This window comes from Vicugna pacos, chromosome 7 (genome assembly GCF_048564905.1).
Source record: "Vicugna pacos chromosome 7, VicPac4, whole genome shotgun sequence".
NCBI classification, from domain to species: Eukaryota; Metazoa; Chordata; class Mammalia; order Artiodactyla; family Camelidae; genus Vicugna; species Vicugna pacos.
In genome coordinates, this window is record NC_132993.1 from 1,094,916 (window position 1) to 1,119,461 (window position 24,546).

The window sequence follows — 24,546 nt, forward strand, 5'->3', positions numbered from 1 at the left end:
GAAGGCAGAGGACAGGACCGAGCAGGGGCCCGACGGGGCCCCCAGCTGGCCGAGCTCACTCGGCTGGATTTGGCTCCATCTGCCTGCTGAACTCAGCATGTGACGTGTGACGTGGCAAGACCGGGCGCGAGCACAGCCCGCGAAATGCTGAATAAAAACACGGTGCTTCTTGTCAAAGTCCACGCGATCTACGTGCATGTGACACGTGCTCAAAAGCCACTGCTTTTCCTCCCTAATGTAGTTTACATGCTACTTTAAATCTCTCATTAAAACGTCAGAGCAGGAACCAAAAGAAACAGAAAGAACATGTACTACTTATCATTTAGCGTTCTAGGTACTCTGGGGGCAAGAATTTCCCACACACTTGAATGTGCTAAAATAAAAACATCACATTTTTGAACCAGAAAAGGACTTCTGAAGGCAGGTCAGTGAGGGCTGGATACGTGACCGGTAAATGGAAAGTCTGAAATACATTTTGCAGTCAAACACCACATTTTAGTGTTTCTTTCATGTTAATTGAATTTCCTACTTGGAGTCTTAAAAGTTAAAAAAAAATGAAGTTCTGCATTGAAATCAGAATCAAGAGCACCGTCTGTGCACCATTAAACAGAGAGCAACAGGAATTTGCATTAATTCAGTGAGGAACTCAGGGATTCATTCTGTGGCCTGATGGCGACTTCACCATTTCCTACAGCACTTTAATGATTTTTTTGTCTGTAACAACCACACTCATTAAACACATTAAACTTTAATCGGCTTTAGAGATGAGCCTCTGCTCCAGTCGCCCGGCAGGAAGGGGTTTCACAGCTTGTACGAGCTGCGCTCCTGCCACTGCTACTCACAGGACTCCAGCGAAAAGCGCCCTGTCCTATCAAGCCTGAATCCCGTCGGCCCTCTCCCAGGCCCGCGGAGCTAACTAGAAAGCATGCGCCTTACGGTGATCTCCCCAAATCCGGAGCCTAATGACAACTGCAAAAGCATCTGAAAACTCCTAAATACATTTCACATTTGACATGTTTTAGGTCATTGAAAAAAAATCTAAAATAGGAAGGCTGGCTCATGGTCCCCAAAACATACTTTCCACCATGTGGCGGTAACTCGATTCTGATTACATGGGGATCGTCACCAGGGGACCAGAGGACCGTCACTGCAACTCGGTTTGGGGTCTCAGAGCTACTGGAAGTCCCTCCACTTTTCCCACTGGCTGCCAGAGTCTAGAGCCCACCCCTTCCGGCAAGGCTCCTGGCTCCCACCTCAGCAAACACCCCGCACCACTAACGAGCGAGGAGCCGGCAGAAGCCTCCGCGTCCCCCACTCGGTTTCAACGGACAAGGTGTTCCAAACTTCCCTTTTTGAAACTAGGCGCTTAATTTTATTACTTCCAGCTTTGGTGTAGTTTTGAAACTGTAAGATACTAGAAGCTTCATCTCTTATAATACATGTTACTGATAAAATTGTCCAATCATATCAAAAGCTTAGCATGTAAGAGTTCAGTTCACACGACTGCTTCCGTCACTGGCCGATGGCGCCTTTCACCAGCCCCACTTACTGCCGGCGCTGGCCCAGCTCACCTGCGTCCTCCTGCTCTTCAGATCTGACTTGGCAAGGCTGCTTGACTTCACTACACGCCCAAGAGCAGCCAGAAAGCAAAGACGTGTTTCTTGCAGGTTGATGGCTGCCCACTTTTCACTAGACTCACAGAGGCCAATGTTCATGTTCGGTTTCATGGGCCAGCGCTCAGAACTATGAAGTAGACCCACCTACTTCTCTGGGAGGAGGGGGATGACCCAGCAAGCCAGGGCACCACCAACCCGTCCTGAGTCACCGTGCTCAGGTGTGGTGCTCTGTACACAGCAGTTTTTTCTGGCCCAGTCTGACCCCTCCTTCTAACAGACGAGCTGATTCTGGGCGTGGTCACTGCTGCCACAGTTCTGCCTGCCCCTGGTTCTGTGTTTTCTACTTTACGACAGCACTTTTGATAGCTGCATTAAGCTACTGATGTCAATTTCTAAGAACATGATAACTGAGGTGTAATTTACACACTGTAAGAATTGCCCATGTAAACGTACAACTCAAGGAATTCAATAAATTCAGTTTCAGAATGTTGCCATTTCCCCTAAAGCGCCCTGTTTCTGCCTCAGCCCTGGGCAACCACTGGCCTCATGTCTCTGGGCACCTGCATTTTAAAGACATTTCATGTGCGGGAAGCCACATAATTCACAGGCTGTGCGCTGTGCACGTCTTCACTCGGCGTAAGGTCTCCAACCTCCACACAGGCGGAGTGCGTAACAGTAACGCGTTCCTTTCATTTCTGAACGTACCCCACTGTGTGGACCCACTTCCAGCGGGGGACAGCTGGACTGACTGTCTCTGGCCGTCACTGGCAACACTGGTCTGAACACTCGCGTGAGCGCGGTGTGCACGTGTGCTGCCTGTCATCTGACTGAGGACTTCATTCCCAGGAGCGGGGGCCCCACTGTACTGAGGACATTCATTCTCAGGACAACGGGCCTGCACCTGCTGAAAGCGTCACAGACAGACTGGAGGAACCAGCGGGTGGTCTCGGGCTGGACTCCGCTCGGGGAATGGGGTTCTACGAAGGACACTGTGGGACAGCTGGGGTCACTGCAGTGGGCCTCAGACACCCAAGGGGCAGGTTCAGACGGGAGGGTTGGGCCTGCTCCCCGAGTTGGTTCTGTAGGAGTGACAGGGGGAGGCCTGAGAACGTTCACTTCTAACGTGTTCTCAGGTGAAGCTGCAGCTGCCAGTCTCAGGACCACACTCTGGAAACCACAGGATGAGACACACTGCACAGGCCTTATTTGCAGCCCAAGCTGCGGTTATGTGTGTGGTGATGTGAGAAGCGTGCAGAACACCAGGCCTTCAACTTACTCCCAAATGATTCAGAAAACAAACGTGCAGAAGAGAACGATAAAACAAACGCGGCAAAACGCTAACAATTGGTCAACATGGGTTAAGACGGTCACTGTCCAATTCCTGCAACCTCTCTATACATTTAAAACCATTTCAAAGCAAAAAGTTAAAGAACTGATACACGCCTCGCCCATCCAAGGTTCCTGGAAGGTGAATGCCTCTCTGCAAGCTTCACAGGCACAAGAACAGACGATGCTTATCTGAGTCGACACCACCGTCCTACACGGCACTGAGTGTCTCTCTGAACTGTTACTAAAGCTCTATTTAAATTACCAGAATAAAGGAAACACTAACTGTCCCTTGACCAGTTTTAACTGCTAAAGATATTAAGCCACATCATGAGGTCAAGACTCAGCTGTCAGAAATGGTTCGCTAAGGCTAGGTAACACAAAGTAAGTAACAGGAACCACCAGGGAGAAACATACTTGTGTTCACACATCACGCTTACCAAACACACGTCATCACTTGTAGCCTGTGTTTTCTTCAGTTCTGAAGTAAAAATGGCCTAAGATGCAGACAGACTTCTGAGGCTGACAAAGTCCACTTCAGACAGCCCACCCGGCTGCAGTCCCCGTCTGTTCACAGGCCACCCCCACAGCCACAGGAGAACACGGTGGATGTGCTCAGAACACCCACCACTAAACCGGCACCAGGTACACAGACAACAGCCAACACTTCACTGACCAAGCTGAAGTGGTCAGCATCGTAAGTCGCAGTCACGCACGACGATGGGGTACACAAGCGCGACGCGCTGGGAGCGTGTGTGCAGCTTCCTTCGACCCCCCAGCCCCCCTACCTTGAAGCCCAGCAGGGGGGGCCGGGAGCAGCTCGTCACGAACTTGAGCAGCTTGCGTTTCTCGGCGTCCGTGAACCCCTCCACAACTCTCCAGAAGACTCTGATCACGGGGTGGTCGGCGGAGTAGCCTCCTGTGACAAAGGGAAGAGATGTCCGAGGACAAGCAGGGGACCAAAGTCCGGCTCTCCCAAGGGCGCCCGGGCACGAGCCACAGGAGCGGCCGCGGGCTGTGCGGGTCGCGGGGACCACAGCCGCCATTCCGTCCTGGGAGGGGACGGGAGCCTCCGAAAGACAGGCACCAGAGGCCAGAGCAAGGAACCAGGCCTGTGGCTCCCGCTGCTGGCGCGTGGGGCCCGAGAGCTGGGAGCCCGCGGGGCGCGTGCCCCGGCCTCTGCTGGGCAGCACAGGCCCAGGCCCAGCAGCGGAGGGTTCACGGGCCGGTCACACGCCTGACGACGCAGGCGCACTAGAAGCTTTGTTTTTAATAGGGCTTGCTGCTTTGCCAACAAATCTCAGTATCTAAATTCCTTTTATCAGCCGGCCTTCTGACAGTTAAGGCACAGACCACGTCTACCCGGCAGCCCAGTCCACGATTAGACCACTGTCCTGAAGTGTAATGTCTGCTACTTACAGCTTTTAATCTAGTTAAGTGCTTCCTAAAACTGAAATAATTGCCATATATTGTTCCCTCATTGATAATATACTCCAGAAATAACATCAATAAAATATCTTAAGTGCATTAATTGGCACCAAAATGAATATGGTAATATTTTAAACCTATTTACTGGAATAGCTAAGGTCACTAAAGGTACACGTTCCCAGTGCAGACAGGACAAAGCAAACTGCCCAAGACAGCTTCTTGGCGAAGGGAAGGCTGGACTGATTTCACTTCTTAAACCTAAGACTTGACGGAGGACAACGTGACCTGAGGTGTCACTTGCCTTTACACGTGCATCAGAGCCCAGACTGGCAGCAACACAAACTGCAGAAGCGGAGACGCACGCACACACGCACACACACGTAAGCAACCAATGCCTCAACCCACTTACAGAACATTTCCACTTCCTCAAAAAAATCCCACGTCCACGCCTCCGACAACCACGGCCGCTCTGTGCCTAAGTGTGCCCTCAAAGAGGTTTCGACTGAAGGAAACTAGGCCCATACGCTGCGTGGGCAGTGCCCACTGGGGCCACACCCAGCATCTAAGCAGAACGGCCCTGCAGGGAAGGCTGGGAGGAGACTCAACGCAACAGGGGGTCTGGAGAGGTTTCCCTTTTAAATTGGGGTAAAACATGTAACACAGAATTTTGCACGGAAGCCATTTTCAGGTGCATAATCCAGAGCATTAGCTACATTCACACTGTTGTGCAACCATTTCTGCTGTTTTCAACCCAAACATTTTCTTCACCCCAGCAGAAACCCTGTGACCACTAAGCAGTAGGTCCCCCCCCTCTCCCCAGGCCCTGGTGACTCAGTGGCTAGTAATCTGCCTGTTCTAGGCATTTCACATGAGGTGAACCACACAATCTATGTCCCTTTGTGTCTGGCTCACTGCACTCGGCATCATGTTTTCAAGAGCCACCTGTGTTGCAGCCTGTATCTGAACGTCACTCCTTTTTAAGACTCAGTAACATTCCGCTGCATGCTCACGACACACTTGTCCAGCCATTCACCTGCAGATGGACACGCGGGTGTCCCACCTCCTGGCTACTGGGAACACAGTCTCGGTCTCCGGCTCCAGTTCCTCTGGGCACAGACTCAGGAGCAGGGCTGCGGGGCTATACAGCAATTCCACGTCCAGCTTTTTGGGGAACTGCCAAACCACCTTCCACAGGGGCTGTCTGACAACCCCAGCAGCAACAAAGGGGGGCTCCAATCCCCCTGCATCCTTGCCAGCACCAGTCACTGTCTGTGTGTGTCCGTGTGTGTAGGGACAGCCGCCCTACCACCATGACCTGCTCCGCGGTCAGCGGTGCCGAGCGTGCGTCTGGGCGCACTGGCCACGTCACCTTCCCGGGAGAAAGGCCCACGCCCGTCCTCTGCCCCCCGGAGGCGGCTCGCGGCCTTCCTGCTGGCCCGCGGGCCTTCACGTGCTCTGGACGCCAGGCCCTTCCCAGACGCGTGGCCTCCAAGCACCTCCTCCCCTTCTGCAGGGGACCTTTCCACTTGCTTGATTCTGCCCTTCGATGCAAAGCCTATAATTCTGATGGCGTCCAGCTGATGTGCTGCTTCTCCTGCTGCTCCTGCCTTCAGTGTCATGTCTGAGAATCCACTGCCAAGCCCAAGGCCACGAGGACGTGTCCCTGCGTTCTCCCAGGAGCTTCAGGGGTGAGAGTTCTTGATCCATTTCGAGTTAACTTTTGTGTACGGTGTGAGGTGAGGGTGGAGCTTCATTCTTTTGCAAAAACCCCGTTGTTCTACAATTAACTTTGTAAGCAACTGTAAACTTTCCCGAAGAGGTTCCACCATTGCACGCTGCCACCAGTCGAGAGGGTCCACGTTTTTCCACAGAGTAACACTGGGTACTGCCTGCCTTTCTGTAACATTCCAGTGGGTGAGTAGTGGTGTCTCACGGGGATTTAATTTGCATTTCCTTAACGACTATTGGTGTCAAGCGTCTGTTCACGTGCTTACTCTTACTTGCTTACCAGACATTCTTGTATATCTTCTGAAGTGAAACTTTTTTTTTTTGCATATGTTTTAAAATTTTGGTTGTCTTATTACTGAGCTGCAAAAGTTCTTTATATAGCCTGGACCCAGGCCATTATGAGACGTATTACTTGAAAATATTTTCTCTCTTTTTTTTTTTAACATTTTTTATTGATTTATAATCACTTTACAATGTTGTGTCAAATTCCAGTGTTCAGCACAATTTTTCAGTCATTCATGTACATATGCACACTCATTGTCACATTTTTTTCTCTGTGATTTATCATAACATTTTGTGTATATTTCCCTGTGCTATACAGTGTAATCTTGTTTATCTATTCTACAATTTTGAAATCCCAGTCTATCCCTTCCCACCCTCTACCCCCCTGGTAACCACAAGTCTGTATTCTCTGTCCATGAGTCTTTAGATTCCACATATGAGCGATCTCATATGGTATTTTTCTTTCTCTTTCTGGCTTACTTCACTTAGAATGACATTCTCTAGGAGCATCCATGTTGCTGTAAATGGCGTTATGTTGTCAGTTTTTATGGCTGAGTAGTATTCCATTGTATAAATATACCACATCTTCTTTATCCAGTCACCTGTTGATGGACATTTACGCTGTTTCCATGTTTTGGCTATTGTAAATAGTGCTGCTATGAACATTGGAGTGCAGGTGTCATCCTGAAGTAGATTTCCTTCTGGATACAAGCCCAGGAGTGGGATTCCTGGGTCACATGGTAAGTCTATTCCTAGTCTTTTGAGGAATCTCCACACTGTTTTCCATAGTGGCTGCAGAAAATATTTTCTCTTAATCTGTGCCTTGTTTTTTCTTCCTCTTAATGGTATCTTTTGAAGTACAGAAGCTTTAATTTTGAGGAAGTCCCATTTTCTATCAATTTTTTTTCTGGATCACGCTTTTGGCATACAACTAAAAACTCTGCCCAATCCAAAAGTCATGAAGATTTCCTCCAGGAAGTTCTTTTGGAAGTTTTGCAGTTTCGGCTTTGCCTCCAAGTCTCTGATCCTGTTGGATTCATTTCTGCACATCTAAGCTCATTCTCTTCCACGTGCACGTGCACGTGCACACTGTCCCAGCACCACTGAACTGTGACGTCGCGCGTCAATTAAGTGTGGCCCCCAGGGTGTGTCTCTGAGCCCCCCATTATGTCCATCCGTCAACATGCCGCTCTTTGTACCAATTTCAGTGTCTGGATTATTGGCTTTATAGCAAGTTTTAAAACAGAGCAACAGTCCTTCAACTTTGTTTCTACAAAATTGTTTTGGCTATTTTAGGTCGTTTACATCTCCACATAAATATGTTTATTTATTTATTTTAATAGAGGCACTGGGGATTGAACCCAGGACCTCGGACATGCTAAGCACATGCTCCACACTGAGCTATAACCCCACCCCCCTATTTAAATTTTAAAATCAGCCTGTTGATTTTTACATTTTAAAAAGCCTGCTGAGATTTTGAGAAGGTATTTAATTTGTAGATTAACTGGGGCGAATTACATTTTGATGACGAGTCTTCCAACCCATGGGACTGACTGTCTCTCCGTTTACTTACAGCTTCTTTAACTTCTCTCAGCAGTGTTGGAACCACTCACACTGTGAGCATCTGTCTGTTCACTTACTGGACACTTAAATGTCTTCCTCTTAGTCTTTCATCTTCTTAAAGAGCAGAAGCAGCCAAGTTTAATTTAATCAAATACAAGTATTTCTATGTGGTTCAGTCTGCAGTTTTCTCTTTTATTGTCAGTGGGGGTTTCTTGCTATCACTTCTTTTTAAAAGCAAAGACCTGAAGCAACCCAATGCCCCAAAGTAGAGACTTAAGAGGACAAGCTGTGAAGAGAAAAAAGCAAAATGCAGAACAGTGCACACACAGCAGGAAGATAAGGGGCAAGCATGTGTCTGTGTGTGGCACATGGTGGGCACGGGTGGGGAGGGACGCAACCGCAGGAAACAGGACATGGAGGGGGACGCTCACCGTTCACCTCGCTGCACAGTCTGGGTTTTAAACCATGTCAGTGAATCGATCACCTGGACACACAACCACCTGCAGCATTTTCAGAAGCAGCCAGCAAGGGCAGCGTACCTGAGTAGTTCGTGAAGGACTTCAGGTCCTCCAGGCTTATGGGGACTTGCGCACCAGAAATCAACACCTGGAAAAGAGATTTCAGGTCATAAACTCCGAGGCAGGTGTTCCGCAGCCTCCGTCCCCGAGCGTGAGGAGCGCACCTGAATCTCCTGCTGGTCAAACATGCGCAGCCACTCCAGACTGACCACGTTGGCCAGGCCCTGCCGGAAGGCCAGGCAGTGCTGGCGGATCTGCCGGTTCAGCCTGTAGTCGGCCACCAGATGGATGTACGCAATCCGGTTGGCGCTGGTCACAGGGATGTCCTTCCCGCCCAGCTTCAGCTCCACCACCTGGGAGATTAAAGCAGAGCCAAAGTTCGGGTAAACAAAAGCGAGAAACAACTAGGTCACGGCAACCCCGCGGGGCTGCTCCACACACGAGCGCCTTGGTAGGCAGCAGCCGCACAGACGCGCCCCTGCCTGACGCTCGGGGCCGGCCCTTCACCCTGTCCGGCGGTCATCACCCACCCAAGTGCCAAGGGACCACGCAGCAATGCAACCGCGGCAATTCCATTCAAAAAACTAGAAACCACAGAGGGCAAAGCTATGAACAGAATGCCCAACGTGAGTCAGGAGGGTTCATCTTGGAGAAGACACAGCGTGAGGCACTGAGGTGTGGTGACATGATCGCTCGCGTCTGTCCGCATCGGCGGCACCCGCTCCTCCCTGCGTTTCTGTGCTACCGCTGCAAAGCACTGTAGGTGTGATTTAAAGGGTGGTGGTGACAATCAGAAGTAATTCCTCAGCCCATGTCTCATGTGTGTAAAAGAACGAGAAAGAACTTTCTTACCACATGTAACGACCCCCACAACCTGTGGGCTAGCGTCGGGTCAGGAGTGCCCCTGGAAGCCCCCGAGTGCTGGTGGGAAGGCCCTGCGGTGCGGACGAGGGGCCCAGCCCCAGGGCCGCCCTCGAGACGTTCCCTGGGCCCTGCACGTCGTCGCTGAGACGGTGGTACTTGCTTTGCCTCTCTTGGAACTGTGGTGGCAGAACCTCACGTGGACACAGCTGACCGAAGAAACCCCACAGCCACAGATGTGCGAGCCTAACTCACGGGGGCGCGCCTGGAACTCCCCAGCCCACTGGCACTTAAACAGCGGACTCGCGTTCTCTCCTGGGCGCACCCGCACCGGGTGAGGCACTCTACACGAGGAGAAGGAATACACAGCGCATCCCAAATAAGGGCACAAAGGCGCTCCAGAGCGCGCCAGCAAAGGGCTGCCGCGGCGCAGGGAGGGAGCGGACGAAGCCTTCCCGAGGCGCCCGCCCTCGCGCCTCTCCCAGGAGCCCTGCACTCCCAGGGCAACTGTGACACCCCCCACCCCCGGTGACGGCATGCCACAAGGTTTTATCACTTCACAGAAAGGCTATTTGAAAATCTGCTCGAGCCTCTACTGAAATCATCCTAGCCTGATGGTTTCGGGACCACCCGCAGTGTGTGCCAGGCGACGCGTCACTCCTCGCCACTTCTTGTCCTGTCCTGGGTGTCAGAACCGCCCGGTCTAAGGAAGGGCTCTCGTCACCAGCCGTGGCGCCGGCTGCTCTGCGCCAGTACCTCAGCTATCAGCTATCACCCGCGCTCCTGTAAGTGGATTCAAGGCAGGGAATAGACGAGGATGTGCTGAGTGACCAGGAAGACAGAGGGCCCCTGCCTAGTCAGACAGCCCTGACACCTCCAGTGACCCGAAGCCGGCCACACCGTGGCAATCTAAAGTCCTGTCTCGGGCTACACCTAAGAAGCTACGTATGTTAAAATTGTGTCAAATCTGTCCTAACAGTTCCGTTCTGAGGGTGTATTTAAATCTTTAAACCCGGAGCTGGAGCAGCTCTTAAAGCACGAGCTCTCCTCTCTGCCAGCCTCTGTCGACACTTCACAGCACTTCGCAACCACAGGCCCGCCCGGGACCGCTCGCCTGGGCTCGTCGCGCTCTCCTGACAGCTCACATCCTCCCAAAGAGGAAGGGCTCCTGTGACTTGCCCAAGGTCACAGAGCAAGGCAGCCGCACCAGGCCCTGAGCCGGGTCTCCGGATCAAGTTCAGTGTTTTCCTACAGGACAGTTGATTACTCATGGGTCCGTCTTAAACCCGAGCATCTCCTTGGGGGAGACGTGTGTGTAGATCAGTCGTCTAAAAGTCCACGTTCGTTTTCACACGCGCTAACGAGCAGCTGTATCGATTATGTGAAAGAAAACAAATTTGAGAGCAACAGCATTACTTAAAAGGGAAGATTCATGAACACAGTGTGCCGACATCATGAAGCACCTGCACACCACAGACCTTTAAAACGTGGTATTCTGTAAACCTGAACCTGCAGAGGACCAGGTTTTTTATCTATTTCTACAGAAATCCCGTGCGATCTCCCCGAACAAGGTTAAGTGGCTTTCGTTTTTCCAGTTAAACTCTTCAGTTCGATTATCCTTGTGCCTCATCATCCATAGCCTCTCCGCTCAGGGGGAGCTCCCACGACTGACTGGGACATCTCAGCGTCACTCTGAGTTTCGCTCTGAGCGGATTACTCCAATGTGACCAGAGTCACTTTAATGGGCCTCTTACATGTGCGATTCACTGCTACCATCTACCTCAAAAGGCACATGGAAACTCCCCGTCAGCGAAGGCCTGGGCAGGTCACTGGGAAGCCGGCGGCCTCAGGCGCGTGTGTCGCTGCCGAGCGCCGCCACGAGCAGCAGCACTGCCGCGTCCGGGGAGATTCCCTTCCGACAGCGACAATCTTGAAAAGCCCTGAGTTTTGCAGAGCTGATACTTCAGCTCTACGGGACGGAAGAAGGGGTCGAGTCGAAACCCACCAGGAGAGCTATGGCCGTGAGTGCCCCTCCTCACGCTGCGCTATGGCGCTGGTGCCCGCTCAGAGACGCCCAGCCACCGCCGAGGGGGCCCAGGAAGTACTGCTTCCTTTACTCCTATTTCGGACTTAATCAGCACCCATTTCTGAAATAGGTGGTGGCTTTGAAGTCTAAGAAACAGACTGAAAATTCAAAGCCCACGAGACGATCATTCAAAACACATCCCGGGAGCTTAGGTCCTGGGCTGCATAAGTCTTTGTGTTCTGAAGACATCACAGTGGTGCACAAACCGCAGGACGGTTGTGCAGTCCGGAGAGGAAGCCAGTGAGGACACCACACCTCCGAGCTTTCCCGAGGAGCGCTCAGGGCCACAGCTCAGCGCTGCGCTTTACCTGCACGATGAGACAGCACTGCACGCTCAGGAGGACGGCTGTCGTTTAAAAAGAAGGACCACTGGGCTCTGGTGGGAATGTAAACAGTGCGACTGCCGCGGGAACCTGCACGGAGGCACCTCAGGAAGGTGAACACACAACAGCCACATGACCCAGTGATCCCACTTCCGGTGCCACACACAGAGCAACTGAAAACTGGGCCCAAAGAGATTCACACCACAATGTCCACGGCATCCTCATCCGTGGCAGCTGCCACAACAGTAACGCCCACAGGCAGGCGGATCCACAAACGTGGTCCATCCGCACGGTGGAACGTCAGTCAGCCGTACAAAGAAGAAGCTCTGACACCTGCCACCACGGGGACGGGCCTCGGGGTCGCGACGCCGGGTGAAGCCACCAGTCACATCAGGACAAGGGCTATGCGACTCCACCTGGGGGTGCCGAGAGCTGTCGTGGAGACAGAAAGCAGACGGCGGTGTCAGTGGCCGGGGTGGGGGACGTGCAGCACGGGAGTGCCCTGCCCGCCCCACCCCTTCTCTGACTCAAATAAAATCGACTTAGTTCAAGACGCTGATCCAGAGAACGCAATTTTAAAGATGAGAACTACAGCAGAGGTCCTCTCGTGAAAACTGCCCGTTGCTTGACCGAGCTGGCTTCTCTGAGTTCCAGGACCACCTGCTCCCAGGACCTGCCCTGACTCCCAGAGCCCAAACCTCCGCTTCCTCAGACAGGAGGCCCAAACGTCCACATTTCCCTCTCATTCACTGCCTGTCAGCTCGGGCTGGCCTGCCCTGAAGGGCCCTGACCAGCTGTGGGGTAGATGAGACCCTGGTGCAGATCCTGGATGTGGGTCCAGCCTTCCTACAAGACCAAGGCCTCACAAGGTTCTCCACGGTGACAAGGTCGAGCCCAGACTCCCGGGGACCCGCCCACCATTCCAGCTTTGTCCACCCACACGGGGAACCCCTCCCCACCCTCCACGGCCCCTCCCCCTGAGCTACCTGGCTCTGAGCTACCAGCAAACCACACACATCTTACGACAGAGTTCGTATCAGCCTCTTGTTAGAACGTACGCGCCCTCACAGGTGAAGAAAAACAATCTCCCATGCACAGCACAGCACAGCGCAGCGGCGGCTGCACGGAGCGCTGCCATGAACGAAGGGAAAAGAACAGGCGTGGCGGTAAGCAGGCAGCGCGGTACAGAAACCACCAGCGCTGCGTCAGCCCGAACTGGCCAGCGGGTGTTTACCAGAGGCTGTCAGCGCTCGCGCTCACGCTCCGCGGTCAGTGACCCACGTGGGTCAGTGCACTGTCAGTGCTGACTGGACTGAACACTAAAGATCCACGAAAATGATGCTTTTACGTTGGCAAAGCTGACAACCTTCGAAAACCTGGATTAGAAACAAGCCAAGTAGTAACAAAAAATTAGAGAAACAATTACAAAGTTTAAAGACACTATTTTTGCAGTTAAAACCCAACTACCAGATTCAGAAAAGATTATCAACCTATAAGAACAGCAGAAAACACGCATCTTCCCCATGGAAGAGACATCTGTGTGAAAACCAAATTAAGTCAGAAAAGCATGAGTTGGTTACTTTTTTTTAGAGGCAGATTTTTGACAATCTAGCTGAAAATGTATTACAAATCTACACATATAAGATGATTTAAAAATTCCAAATAGACATCAGGTCACATCTACTCTTGGACATTTAAATTTTAATCTACCATCTCTCCTAGTAAAGTATTGTATTACTACTCATTAACACATTACATGATCAGAAAGTTATATTCACCACAATCCACTCTTATTAGAATGTTAAATGAAAGCATAATATAATATAGCTATATCTTATAAACACAGTTCACTCCAACTTTTACTAAATAAAGCGTTAATATTGACTGGCAGAATGAAAAGACACTTTTGAAAATGGGGATAGTGGTGATGGAGAAAAACCAATAGGAAAAGAGAAATTAAATGATACTGAGAAATACAAATTTAAAACACTAAATGAAATTACTTTAATCAGGGAGAAAAAATTCATGTTGTACCATTCAGTTAGTCAAAACTGCCCTTAAATTTTAATATTCAAGTGAATTAATGCTTAACCCTTATGGCCACTCATTATCTTCCCTATTTTATCCAAAATTGACTGGCTATTATTGTGCAGGGAAGCAAGAGGCATTTAAAAACACTCAGGAACATAATGATCCAAGTTGGTTGCTTGAAAAGTCTAATAAGAGATATTAACAAGTATGACTTCAAAAGTCCTCACCTTGATCTGCCCGAACGCATTTTTTAAAGGTTTGCAAATTGGAGTCCATGCTGAAGCAGATAGAACTGTATAACGAGCTCCACGTCCCCACCTACAAGCTTCAGCAGGTGTCACCTCGTGGCCGACCCTCCACGCCCTCACCTCCTGCCGTGTGCTCAGCACGCTGTAACTCTTCGAATGCGAACATGCAGGAGCTCACACAATATCCAGCAAACGTGTCTGCACACAACAGGAAACTCGCAGGCTTGTGACCAAAGCCCTCACTCACCTGTGCCTCTCCGAGGTCATTGTTCACCACAGTGAAGTTCAGCCCCAGCTCCTCCACATCCCCTTCATAGCTCTTGAGAAAGAGCAGGTTCCTGTACACCTCCGGGTCCAAGGAGGCCAGGTGGTGGATGTCCACGTCCGCACTGGTCCCCAGAAGCTTGGACAGGAAGAAGCCTGCGAAGGGCAGCTCCACCAGCATGTTCTCGTAGAGGGCCTTCAAACGGAACAGCGACACCACAGTTAGCACGTCCTGGGACCTCTGGTTCTAGGCTTCCTCGAAATAAGAAACGGGACGTCCAATTTGATATTTAATGGAATCCTAAGAGAGCAGATACTTTTTCTCTCGAATAAGGATAAGGATGGTGGAAGCTAATACCTGGTGAGCATTTACCATGTGCGAGGCCACAGTTTGAGCAATCAATATACATATTCACTACGTAGAAAACTCTGGAACAGACTATCGAAGCATGTTAGGGATGAGACACCAGTGGGGACTTTCCAGAGCCAGGCCCTCCATGCTGTGCGGGGCCTGCCAAGCGCTCCCTCTGCAGGTGCACCGGGCTACCAGGGCTGCTGCAGCGAGCGCCACAACCTGGGTGGCTGCAAACCACAGAAACTTACGGCTCAGTTCTGGAGGCCAGAAGTCGGAGGCCAAGGTGTCAGCAGGGCTGAGGAGGAGTCTTCCTGCCTCTTTCAGCTTCTGGCGGTGCCGGCGCCCCCGGTGGGCCCTGGCAGGCAGCTGCAGCCTCCCAGACCCCACCTCTGCACCTGCTGCCTTCCCTGTGTGTCCGAACCACCCCGCCTCCACTTACGGAGACGTTGGTTGTCAGATTCCAGGACTCCCTCTAACCCAGTATGCTCTCAGCTTAGCCTGACTGCAAACGCTGCCTGACTTCCAAGTGGGGTCGAGTTTGCAGACACAGAGTGTTAGGCACTTGAGCATTATCTTTTGGGGTCGCAATTCTACCCATGATGGTAGGCAGACCACTCGCCCATTCTGCCCTCACAGCACAAAAGGAGCACAAAGTGTGGACGAGGGAGGGCCGCCGTGTGCCAAAGCTGAGCTTCATGTAGTTTCCAACGTCAAGAAATAGTCGTCTTCTTTAGATTTGTCCCCCAACCGTCAGTGGAAATAAAAAGAGCATCCTTCTCAGCTCCCTGGCCGACCACACAGAAGCAGGTGGCAGGCTGGACCCGGCCCGCGGGCTGCGGCCCTGCCAGGCCCTGCTCTAGACGTGGAGGAGCCGGGCCTCGGAGCTCTGGGAGGTCTGTCCAGATGTTATGAGTCAGCAGGTGACAAAATTGGCTTCAAAACCCAGCTTCCCTGATGCCCAGATCAGTGTTTTCATGGCAAGTCATCGTCTGCCTTTCCATCGAAGGACAGCAATGTGCAATGATTCAGCATTTATTTACACTGAAATATAATTTACAGACAGTAAAATGAAATGTACAATTCAGTGTCTGACTTCACCCGTGTAATGACCACGCAGCCCACAACAGAGCACATTTACCCTCTCTCCCTAATCACGAGTTTCCTCAGGCCCTGTGGTCAGCACGGCCCCAGGTTAGCCCCGTTGTGTTAGCACCACAGGCGGGCCTGCCAGTCCTGGAACGTCGTAACTGGGATCGCACAGCAGCTGTGCCTTCCAGCTGTCCTCTGCAGCGTGTTTCTGAGATTCACTGTCACTGCTTGTCTGTTACTTACTCACTGCTTGGGCCCCACCTCTCCCTCAGCCCCCAGCTCCGGCTCTGCGCAGCGAAGCTGCCAGAGGGCCGTCGGTGCGCATCTCAGTGGGCATGTGCTCTGACCTCCCCTGCCCGTGTCCCTGAGAAGGTCTGGCGACATGGAAGTACCCGTATGAGACGCTGACATGCTGCTTCCTGGAATACGAGGACTCCCACGTGAGCAGCAGTGCAGGAAGGTTCCAACGGGTCTGCATTCCCACCAGCTGTCAGCACCGTGACTCTTCTACGTGTTAGTTGCTCTGGTTGGTTGGTGCAACGAGGCACCTCACTGTGGCTCTGATCTACACCTCCCTGGCGACCACTGGTGCTGGAGGACACTAAGTGTTAGGACTACCGTGTGAATCCCCGGAGGTCCTCCAAGGTGGGTGAGAAGTGAAACTCCGTAAGCTCCCAGCACGACGGCAGGGTCCGCCTGGCACGGTAACTACTCCCACGGCCACGGCTGTCACATGCGACGAGGAGTCAGCAAGGCGCTGCACAAGTCTCAGGAGCATGCCTGTTATTTTATTCTAACAGTTGACTGACTTGGAAGCCACAGAAAATCTTTCTTGCCAAAATGCTGCAATGAAAATAACAGCTCCCCTTACTGAGTGCTGCTCCGGGCCAGGTGCCGCGCTCCCGCGTGTCCGCCTGGCCCAGCGGGACAACCCGACTGCCAGGCGAGAGGGACTCTTACACGGGAGTCCGGGGAAGCCCTGCATCCCCCACGAAGGCCACTCTTGTTAGAAAGTGGCCAACCTGCACAGACGTGTCCCCGGCTGTTCTTGAGGATGCTCCTTCCCGGTGGGGGAGGTGGGCTGTCCCCACACTGGGTGAATGCGGAGTGGCAGCGGGGTCTCGAGCACAGGTGGTCGTGAGCTTCCTCTGACTGAAGGGCAGCCTGTGACCCCAGCCCAAGACGGAGTGGCCCCAGAAGGACAGACAGGGAGGGGTGAGGGCTGGACCCAGCCCCTGAGAAGGGACCGCAATGAGCTGCACGGCGATACATTCACGTCCTCTTTAAACCACCACCGCCGCTGCTCTGTGTCCACAGTGGCAGAAGAGACGCGTGGTTTGCCCTGAGGGGTAGTCATTCAGCCGGACGCCAACTTCACAAGTCGCCCTTCCAGAGGCCGCCCGATCACGTCCACACACACTGAATGCTAAACACGAGGGCTCACTGAGGCAGATCTGCGTGAATTAACTCCCACGGGAGTGAGGCGCTCTCAGACAGCCGGCACCCCGCTCCCTGGCTCTTCCTGCACACACGAGACGACCAGCCCGGGAGGGGCCGCGGCGTGTCCACGCGCGGCAGCCCGCACGTCCCTGACCCTTACGCACCCACCTCGCACTCTCACACGCGTGCTCCCCCTCTTCCCAAGCCACCAGAGAAGTGCGCATAACCCGCAGAATGACATCTTAGCCCTACCACTGGCATGACCGGAGGAAACGGGAAAACGGCCGTCACACGTCCTCTGGGAATTGCGCGCCTCGAGCAGCACCCCCTCCTGGTCCCCCGCCCGCCCGCCAAGCCCACGGGTGTCTGCCAGGTTTCCACGTGTGACGTCCCTGTGCTTTTATCTGATCTGAAGACGAGTGATCACCCAATTAATTTTGAAGACGGCAAAAAAAGGACTTCTTAATGAGAGAGGGAGTAATAAAAAGGCAACTAGCACTTGAGTCGCCTACTGATAATGCAAAGAGAGAGCTGTCGTGAAAAGCCAGTTTGCTTCAAGTTAAGAACTCTAGCACTATTAACCGGGAGCACTTATAAATCTCATCACTTCTAAGTGAATGATGACTTCAACGCGAGGCGCGCATTCTGCATAAGGCACGATCGACCCCAGGTGCTGAAGAGAAGCCTCATCTGTACAGCGGACCGTGAAGTGAACCAAACGTGTAAATCACCTGGTGCTCAATATATACGGCCACTGTCCGCCATCTCTGCATTAGAACAGTAAACCTACGAAACCCGCGAAGGCTATCAGGGCTACCTGAATTTTAAACAGAAATTCCACCGTGACTCATAAAATGTAAATGCATAGGTGTAATTTTTTACATGCGGCAGGTTTAAACCTTTAGAGCATTTAATACACAAGCACTAACAAATGGCAGCACTAAAACCCTGACTGCATCAGCTAAATGGCTTATAAATTAAACTTCCATAATGTCTGCAACCGAGACACAAACGTAAGCATAAATCAAGGTATTTTCTAAACACAGGTTAATTACACAACTTCAAAAACTGCCAATTTTTTATGCAAAATAATCCACTTAGCATTTTTCACACGGGCCTTTGTCCTCAGCCAGCCGCACACACTTGTTCCTAGAAGCACATCAATAACGCCTGTCATGAAAAGATACCAATAGGTGTATGGAAAAAAGCTGTACGTGTTTTTCAACTGCCTGTCTTTTACGAGTGTTTATAGCTAGAAATTGTGCCAAAATGATTTGAAATAAAAAGGATTAATTATGGTAGAAGCCTTTTAATATAAGAGAGTGCAGTCGCAATGCAAATGCAAGCCGCGGCTCTGTCGTGAGAATAAATTGAGCTGCACCGAGGCGCTCTGTTTGCTGCCAAGTAACTCCAGCAATTTACTACATTAAGAATCAATAAAAAAATAATGCTTTTCAAATGCATCGCTATCACTCTTCAGGTAGTTCTAAAGTGAACATTTATAACTTAATCTAAAAACTGTATCAGAGATGTCTTGTTTTAAACAGCTCTAACTGAGCCAGAAAATAATAATTCTAATTATTTCAGGTCATGCTAACCTTGGAGTTCAAAAAATAAGAAAGATCCGTAAAATCAGGATGTAAGGGGACGGTGACACACTGTGTAGCTCAGTCGCTGTGCTTCACAGCTAGTAACTGAGAGCTGGAGCTCAGTCTCGCAGGGTGGGGGACACTGTATGGTGCCCAGGCATTTAACACATTTCTTAAGTGCCAGCCATGTGCCACGACTGATCTTCAGGCTGGAATTCTGCATCCACGAATTTGTTGACAGAAAAACATTTACTCTCTTTTGAGCCATCTCAGGTTATGCAGAACCATGGAGATGTCAAACCACATTTCACACCCACCGCCCTCTTGCCCCTCTTGCTCCTTTAAGCCTCTGCCGGCCCCTGCTTCTGTGACACGGCGTGCGCCTGCGCCCAAGCCCCCTGGGGACAAGGGGTCCCACCAGCCCTGGAAGCGAAGGTTTCAGGAGGAGAGACTTTAACTTGTTCACCGTGACTGATCATCTGCACTGAGGGTCTGACAGCTTCAGGAAACCCCTGGGGATGCTGAGTGGGTGGAGGTGAAGGTCCACTCCTCCCGACCCATTTTCCTACTGGACACCCAGGAATCCGTCCGCCGCACGGAAGCAACTCCGACTGGTGGGAGTGGACCTCCCGCCCCCTCCTCCCAGCTCTGAGGCTCAGGTTCCACCAGAAACGCCTCTGCTCCCCCTGCCCTGCCCACAAGAACGTCTAGAAGATTGAGAACTTACACCTTCAAGGCCAAAGTCACCCACATTCCCATCTCTGCCCACAAGGAGTAAGTGTCAGGAGTTTGAGAACAGCTGTTCACTTCCTGCCTCTGAAAAGAGATCCATTAAGGTGCCCCACGCAGCCAGGAACTTTTTCCATAATTAAAAGGCCATTTTTCAGGTCTGAAAATTCTCCTTCTACCAAACAGGACGATGAAACACCAGACCTCTGACAAGTGAGGGTCCTGATGCCCCTCAAAGGTGAGGGGGCCACCCCAGGGCCTGAGTACCCCTCCAGACAAGGCATGGCCCTGCCCGTGACTGCTGCTGGCGACACTGAACCCACCTCACAGCCACCTCTCTTCCCTCCTCAGCACTCAGGGGCTCTATCAAAACCGGTGTTACGGTGTTATTTTTTGGTAACAGCTTTATCGAGATGTAACTCACGTATCTTACAATTCACCCACTTAAAGTGGACAACCCAGTGGTTCTTATATTCACAGTGTTATGCAGTCATCACTTTTTGCACACTCCCTCACCCCCGAGGGACACCTCCAGCCCTCGGCCGGGGCCCCTCCTCCCCGGACAGCCCCCAAGAGCACCCCCAACGTGCTGTCTGCAGCACAGACACTCCGAGGGTCTGTCCTCTTTCACACAGAAACGAAGCTCCACGAGCCCCACGCCCCGACAGCTGCAGCTCTGAGTTTCTGAACAGAGACTCCGCAGCAGAGCGGGCTGCAACCGCCTGCCCACCCTCCTCCCAGCCCTCCTCCGGGCGAGCCGCAGGCCCCACGCCAAGCTCAGCATCCGCAGCGCGAACCCACTCACTGACAGTTCCGCCCCCCGACGGAAAATGACCAGCAACCCAGAAGCCCCTCTCGGGCCTCCCCATCACCACCCTCCCGGGATCAGCCATCCAGACGTGCAGCAGCACAGACCAGCGGCTGTGCTGGGGACCCGTTAACACATGATCCAGCACCATCGCCCCTCGGCTCGATCCCCGCTGGCGGGCCAGGAATCCCAGCCCGGCTCTCATCATAGGCCTGAGCTCAAGGACCTGCTGCCGCCTCCCACGCACAGCCGTCCCCACCCAGAGGCGTCAACAGTGCCTGCAGACATCGTCCCCGGGCTTGCCTTTCATAAACTTACGAATTCTAAGCGACTATTTAAATGTTTAGAAGGATTCAAACGGGCTAATTTTACTTTCAGACATTTTTTCTGCCCTTGTCGCACAAATAAAGGCCAGGGACAGACAAGCAGCAGACTTGGAGCAGCACCAGCAAGAGCGTGTTCCTCGTTCTCACGGCCAGAATGTCACATGTCTTAGAAAAAGGAAAACTCCCCGTACAACGCTGACCCAGGTTAAACTGGCGCCTGGAGCGCTTAAACGGAAGAGGCGGCATCTCAACAGTGGGCAAGATCTCCTTCACGCAGGAGCAGGAAGAGTTCTGGCGAGCACCTCAGAGCGCTTAAAGCCACGACACTTCTGGGCACCGGAACCCACTGACTTCTGGAATACACCTGCCATTTCTACTGTACAACGGAAACCAGTTCTGTCTCATGCTTAATTCTGAAAACTAAATTCATCTAGAAGCCATGCCCGTAACTGCCTGGGAGAAGAATCTCCAGATGAGCGGCCGCTTTGCTCTTAACGGAAACCAGGGCAAACCGTGACTGTTAGAATGTTGCAAGAGCAGGCACGGTTCTCAGAGGGGGCAAGTTCCAAGCGAAGTGATCGTTTGTGAATTACGAAGTTCACTGGTTACACGTTTGTCAGTCGTGATTTCTGATCCTCCTGTTTCTAAAACAAGCCGAGGCCAACCAGCGTGACCTGACGCTCAGCCCCCCGCAGCGGACCGGGAGCGCAGAAGTGGCTCCTGAAGCCCGCTGGTGCCCCAGTGAGAAGTCTTAACACTGACAGGAAGACATGTGTTAAGCAGAGATCAACTATTTGCTGAATGTTACGTTTAAGAAAAAAATCTAAGGGAAAGCTGTATTGACGTTAGTGATCAGAGCACTTCGTCCGACCACGGTCGTGGAGCAGCTCACCTGCACCTGCCCTTCACAAGGCTGAGCTCAAAACAACATGGTACAAACGAGAAGCTCTGCCATTTAGGGACCAGAGCAACTTCAATTACCAGTGTTCACCTCAGTCGACAGTTTTAAAGCCTCAGCAAATTCAGTGAGCATTTTATAAAAGGACTCTAATGAACAGAAAAATAAATTATCCCAGCTCTCAAAAAAATTTCAGGATAAACTGTTAACGGCCAACATTACACTCTGTGATACATTAAGTGCACGCTGAATTCTACTAAAATACAAAATTATAAATGACACCAAAGTCTCGTGATCTGCTAATTAAAAATCTGAAATATATGACCAAGATATTATCAAATAATCTGATTTATAGGTCTCCTGTTCCAATTAAATCAATATTCTGAAGCAAGAAGAAAAGAGCCATTTCCAAATAGAATTCAAATATGATAAAAGATTTCCTTCAATAAATATTCTGAACTTAATCGGCTTAAATGGATCGAGGTGCTTCTATTTATTAAAAAAAAAAATCAGGATGCCATTACCACATCCTTGAGCTGTTTATTTATTCCCTGTCTGAAGCCGGATTTACAGGTGGTGAAATGCAATCACAACCCAGACCAGAAGCAGGAATCATCTGCTAATGGAACTTTTAATTGAGGAGTGACCAGTGACATGAGGTAATTCTTCGTACGTATGGCTGCTCTTGAAGCCCCCTTTGCACTTTATCACAGTAAACAATCACTAACATATGCATTAAAGAAAATTTCAATACATTATGACCCAATAAATATCATAATCAATCAATATACAATTTTCCTCTCTTAAAGATTTAATGTTCAGACAGCACACTATTAGTGCCACACTCTCAACACTCACTTAGATCTGGACAATTTTTCACGTGTTGGTACAAAGTTTAACCGTTTGTAATCAGAGGCAGAAACCAGTATCCCCTTAGGGATTTCCATGCAAAACACCGTATCAGTAAAATCACAAAGATGAGGACTTAAGTTAAGTATCATCCTCAAATAGCCACAGTTACCAGTGCTTTTGTCTACACTTCATTACGTTAAAGAGCTTTACTGAGATGCAATTTACACAAACTTCACTTCTGGGAGAAAGATCTATATGCCAAATTTTTCTCCCCGGAATCTGGTCTAAAGAGGTAACACACAGCACTCTGCGAGAGAGGCTGTGTCTCAGCAGCTGCAGCCGTGGGCAGAAGTGAGCATGGTGAACAGAGGGACCCACGGAGTCACCAGTGCCCCGGAAAGCGCCAGTGCGCCAGCAACATCCAACGCGCCTGCCTCTGCACCACTCAGCGCATACACCCAGGAAGAAAGACAGCACAGAATTCAATGAGATTGTTTATGCAAAAAAAACTTCGCTGCCGTCTGCCACCGCGCGGTGTAAGAACCACTGAATTCAGGGAGTGCTTCAGGTTAGTCTGGCAAGATGCAGGCTCACCTTCAGAGGAAGGTCAGTGGCACAACATTTCAGAGACTGCTGATTACGAAACTCACATCCCTGGCAGGGAGCCGGGGCTGAGTGGAGAGGGACCACGGACAGGGAGAGGTGCTGTCTCACTGAGCACTGGTACCAAAGCCAGTAATCAGCTCCAGGGGGAGAGATACACTGTGCTTCAAAGAGAATTAAAGTGAGAAAGTGATCTGTTTGAAATTTACGCTAAGGAAGCTAACATCAGGTCAATGCCTGAAACCTGTCACTGAAATAAGCGAGCCTCAAGAGACACCCTGTTAAGACGGCGAGGTCCCGCTGAAGCCCCTTTCTCAAGCCCAGCCCTTCACACCTGCACCGTTAGAGCAGCATTCGGGACCCGAACAGACACATGACAACCGGGCCTGTAACGACGCACCTCACGGAGGTGCACAGGGCCCGACTCTTACGCCCAGACCCTACTGCTTCCCACCACCCTCTGCCTTGCTAGGCCTGGGGTCCCATTTCCACCTGTCACTGGCAAACACACGCACACACAACACAACACTCACGACAGAGCTCCAGTAACCAAAACAGTGTCACACCAGCACCAGGCCAAGCCCAGAGACCAACCCAGATCTGAGAGTTCAGCAATAAACCCTCACATCTGTGGCCACCTGACTCCCGACCACAGTGCCAGGACCGTCTTTTCAAGAAACAGTGCTGGGACAGCTAGACATCCACACACAGAGGAAGAGAGTGGGACCCCCTGAATCATACCGCCTACAGAAATTAACTCAGACTGAATCAAAGACTTACATGTGAGAGGTAAGCTACAGAACTCTTACAAGAACACGCGGGTGCGCATCTCTGTGGCCCTGGATTAGACAACGGTTTCTTAGATGAGGTAACAAAAGGAAAACAAAAATTATAAACTTCTGTGCTTCAAAGGACAACACCCAGAGAACGAAAGACAACCCAGAGAAGGAGAGACAGTGTTTGCAGACCACATGCCTGATAAGCAACCTGAAAGCAGAATATATAAAGGACTCAAAAAAAGACAAACTCAATTTAAAGAACGGGCAGCGGACACGGGCAGACATTTCTCCACACAAGATAAGCGGCACACGAAGGTGTGCACCATCATTAGTCACCAGGGAAATGCAAATCCGAACCATGATGAGATACCACTCCACAGCCACCAGGACGGCCTCAAGGACAAGGCAGAAGAGAGTAAGTGCTGGCGAGGCCATGGGGAGGATGGAGCTCCCCAGCGTGGCCGGTGAGAGGGCAAAGGCTGCAGCGTTAACTCTGGCAGCGCACCCCAGACCCCACCACTTCCGGCCGGGGTGTGCGCTCCTCTCGGGGAAGAGGAGTGGGAACATGCTGTTCACGCAAGGACCTGAACACGAGTGCTCACAGGCACTGTCCGTCACAGCCAAAAGGTGGGGACGCCGAAGCGTCCTCCGACGGACGAACGGGAGAGCAAGAGTGGTCCATCCACAAGGCGGACAGCGTCACGAAGCACATCACGCGCCACCACACGGGGAACCTGGGCAACATCGTGCCCAGGTGAAGAAACCGGCCACAAAAGGCCACGTGCTGTAGATGAAAAGCCCAGA

At 51.4% G+C, this 24,546-nt stretch overlaps 1 protein-coding gene across 4 annotated transcripts in view; it reads right to left on the reverse strand.

Annotated features, from left to right (window-relative positions):
- The window catches only part of UBE3C (ubiquitin protein ligase E3C), a 100,483-nt gene that overhangs the window by 2,878 nt on the left and 73,059 nt on the right, over window positions 1–24,546 (reverse strand). For all 4 annotated transcript variants that reach the window (XM_072964053.1, XM_072964054.1, XM_072964055.1 and 1 more), the window contains 4 exons: window positions 14,258–14,470; window positions 8,626–8,814; window positions 8,483–8,549; window positions 3,731–3,861 (listed from right to left, as the gene is read on the reverse strand). In XM_072964053.1, coding sequence (XP_072820154.1) covers window positions 3,731–3,861; window positions 8,483–8,549; window positions 8,626–8,814; window positions 14,258–14,470 — 600 coding nt within the window. The remainder of the gene's footprint in view (window positions 1–3,730; window positions 3,862–8,482; window positions 8,550–8,625; window positions 8,815–14,257; window positions 14,471–24,546) is intronic.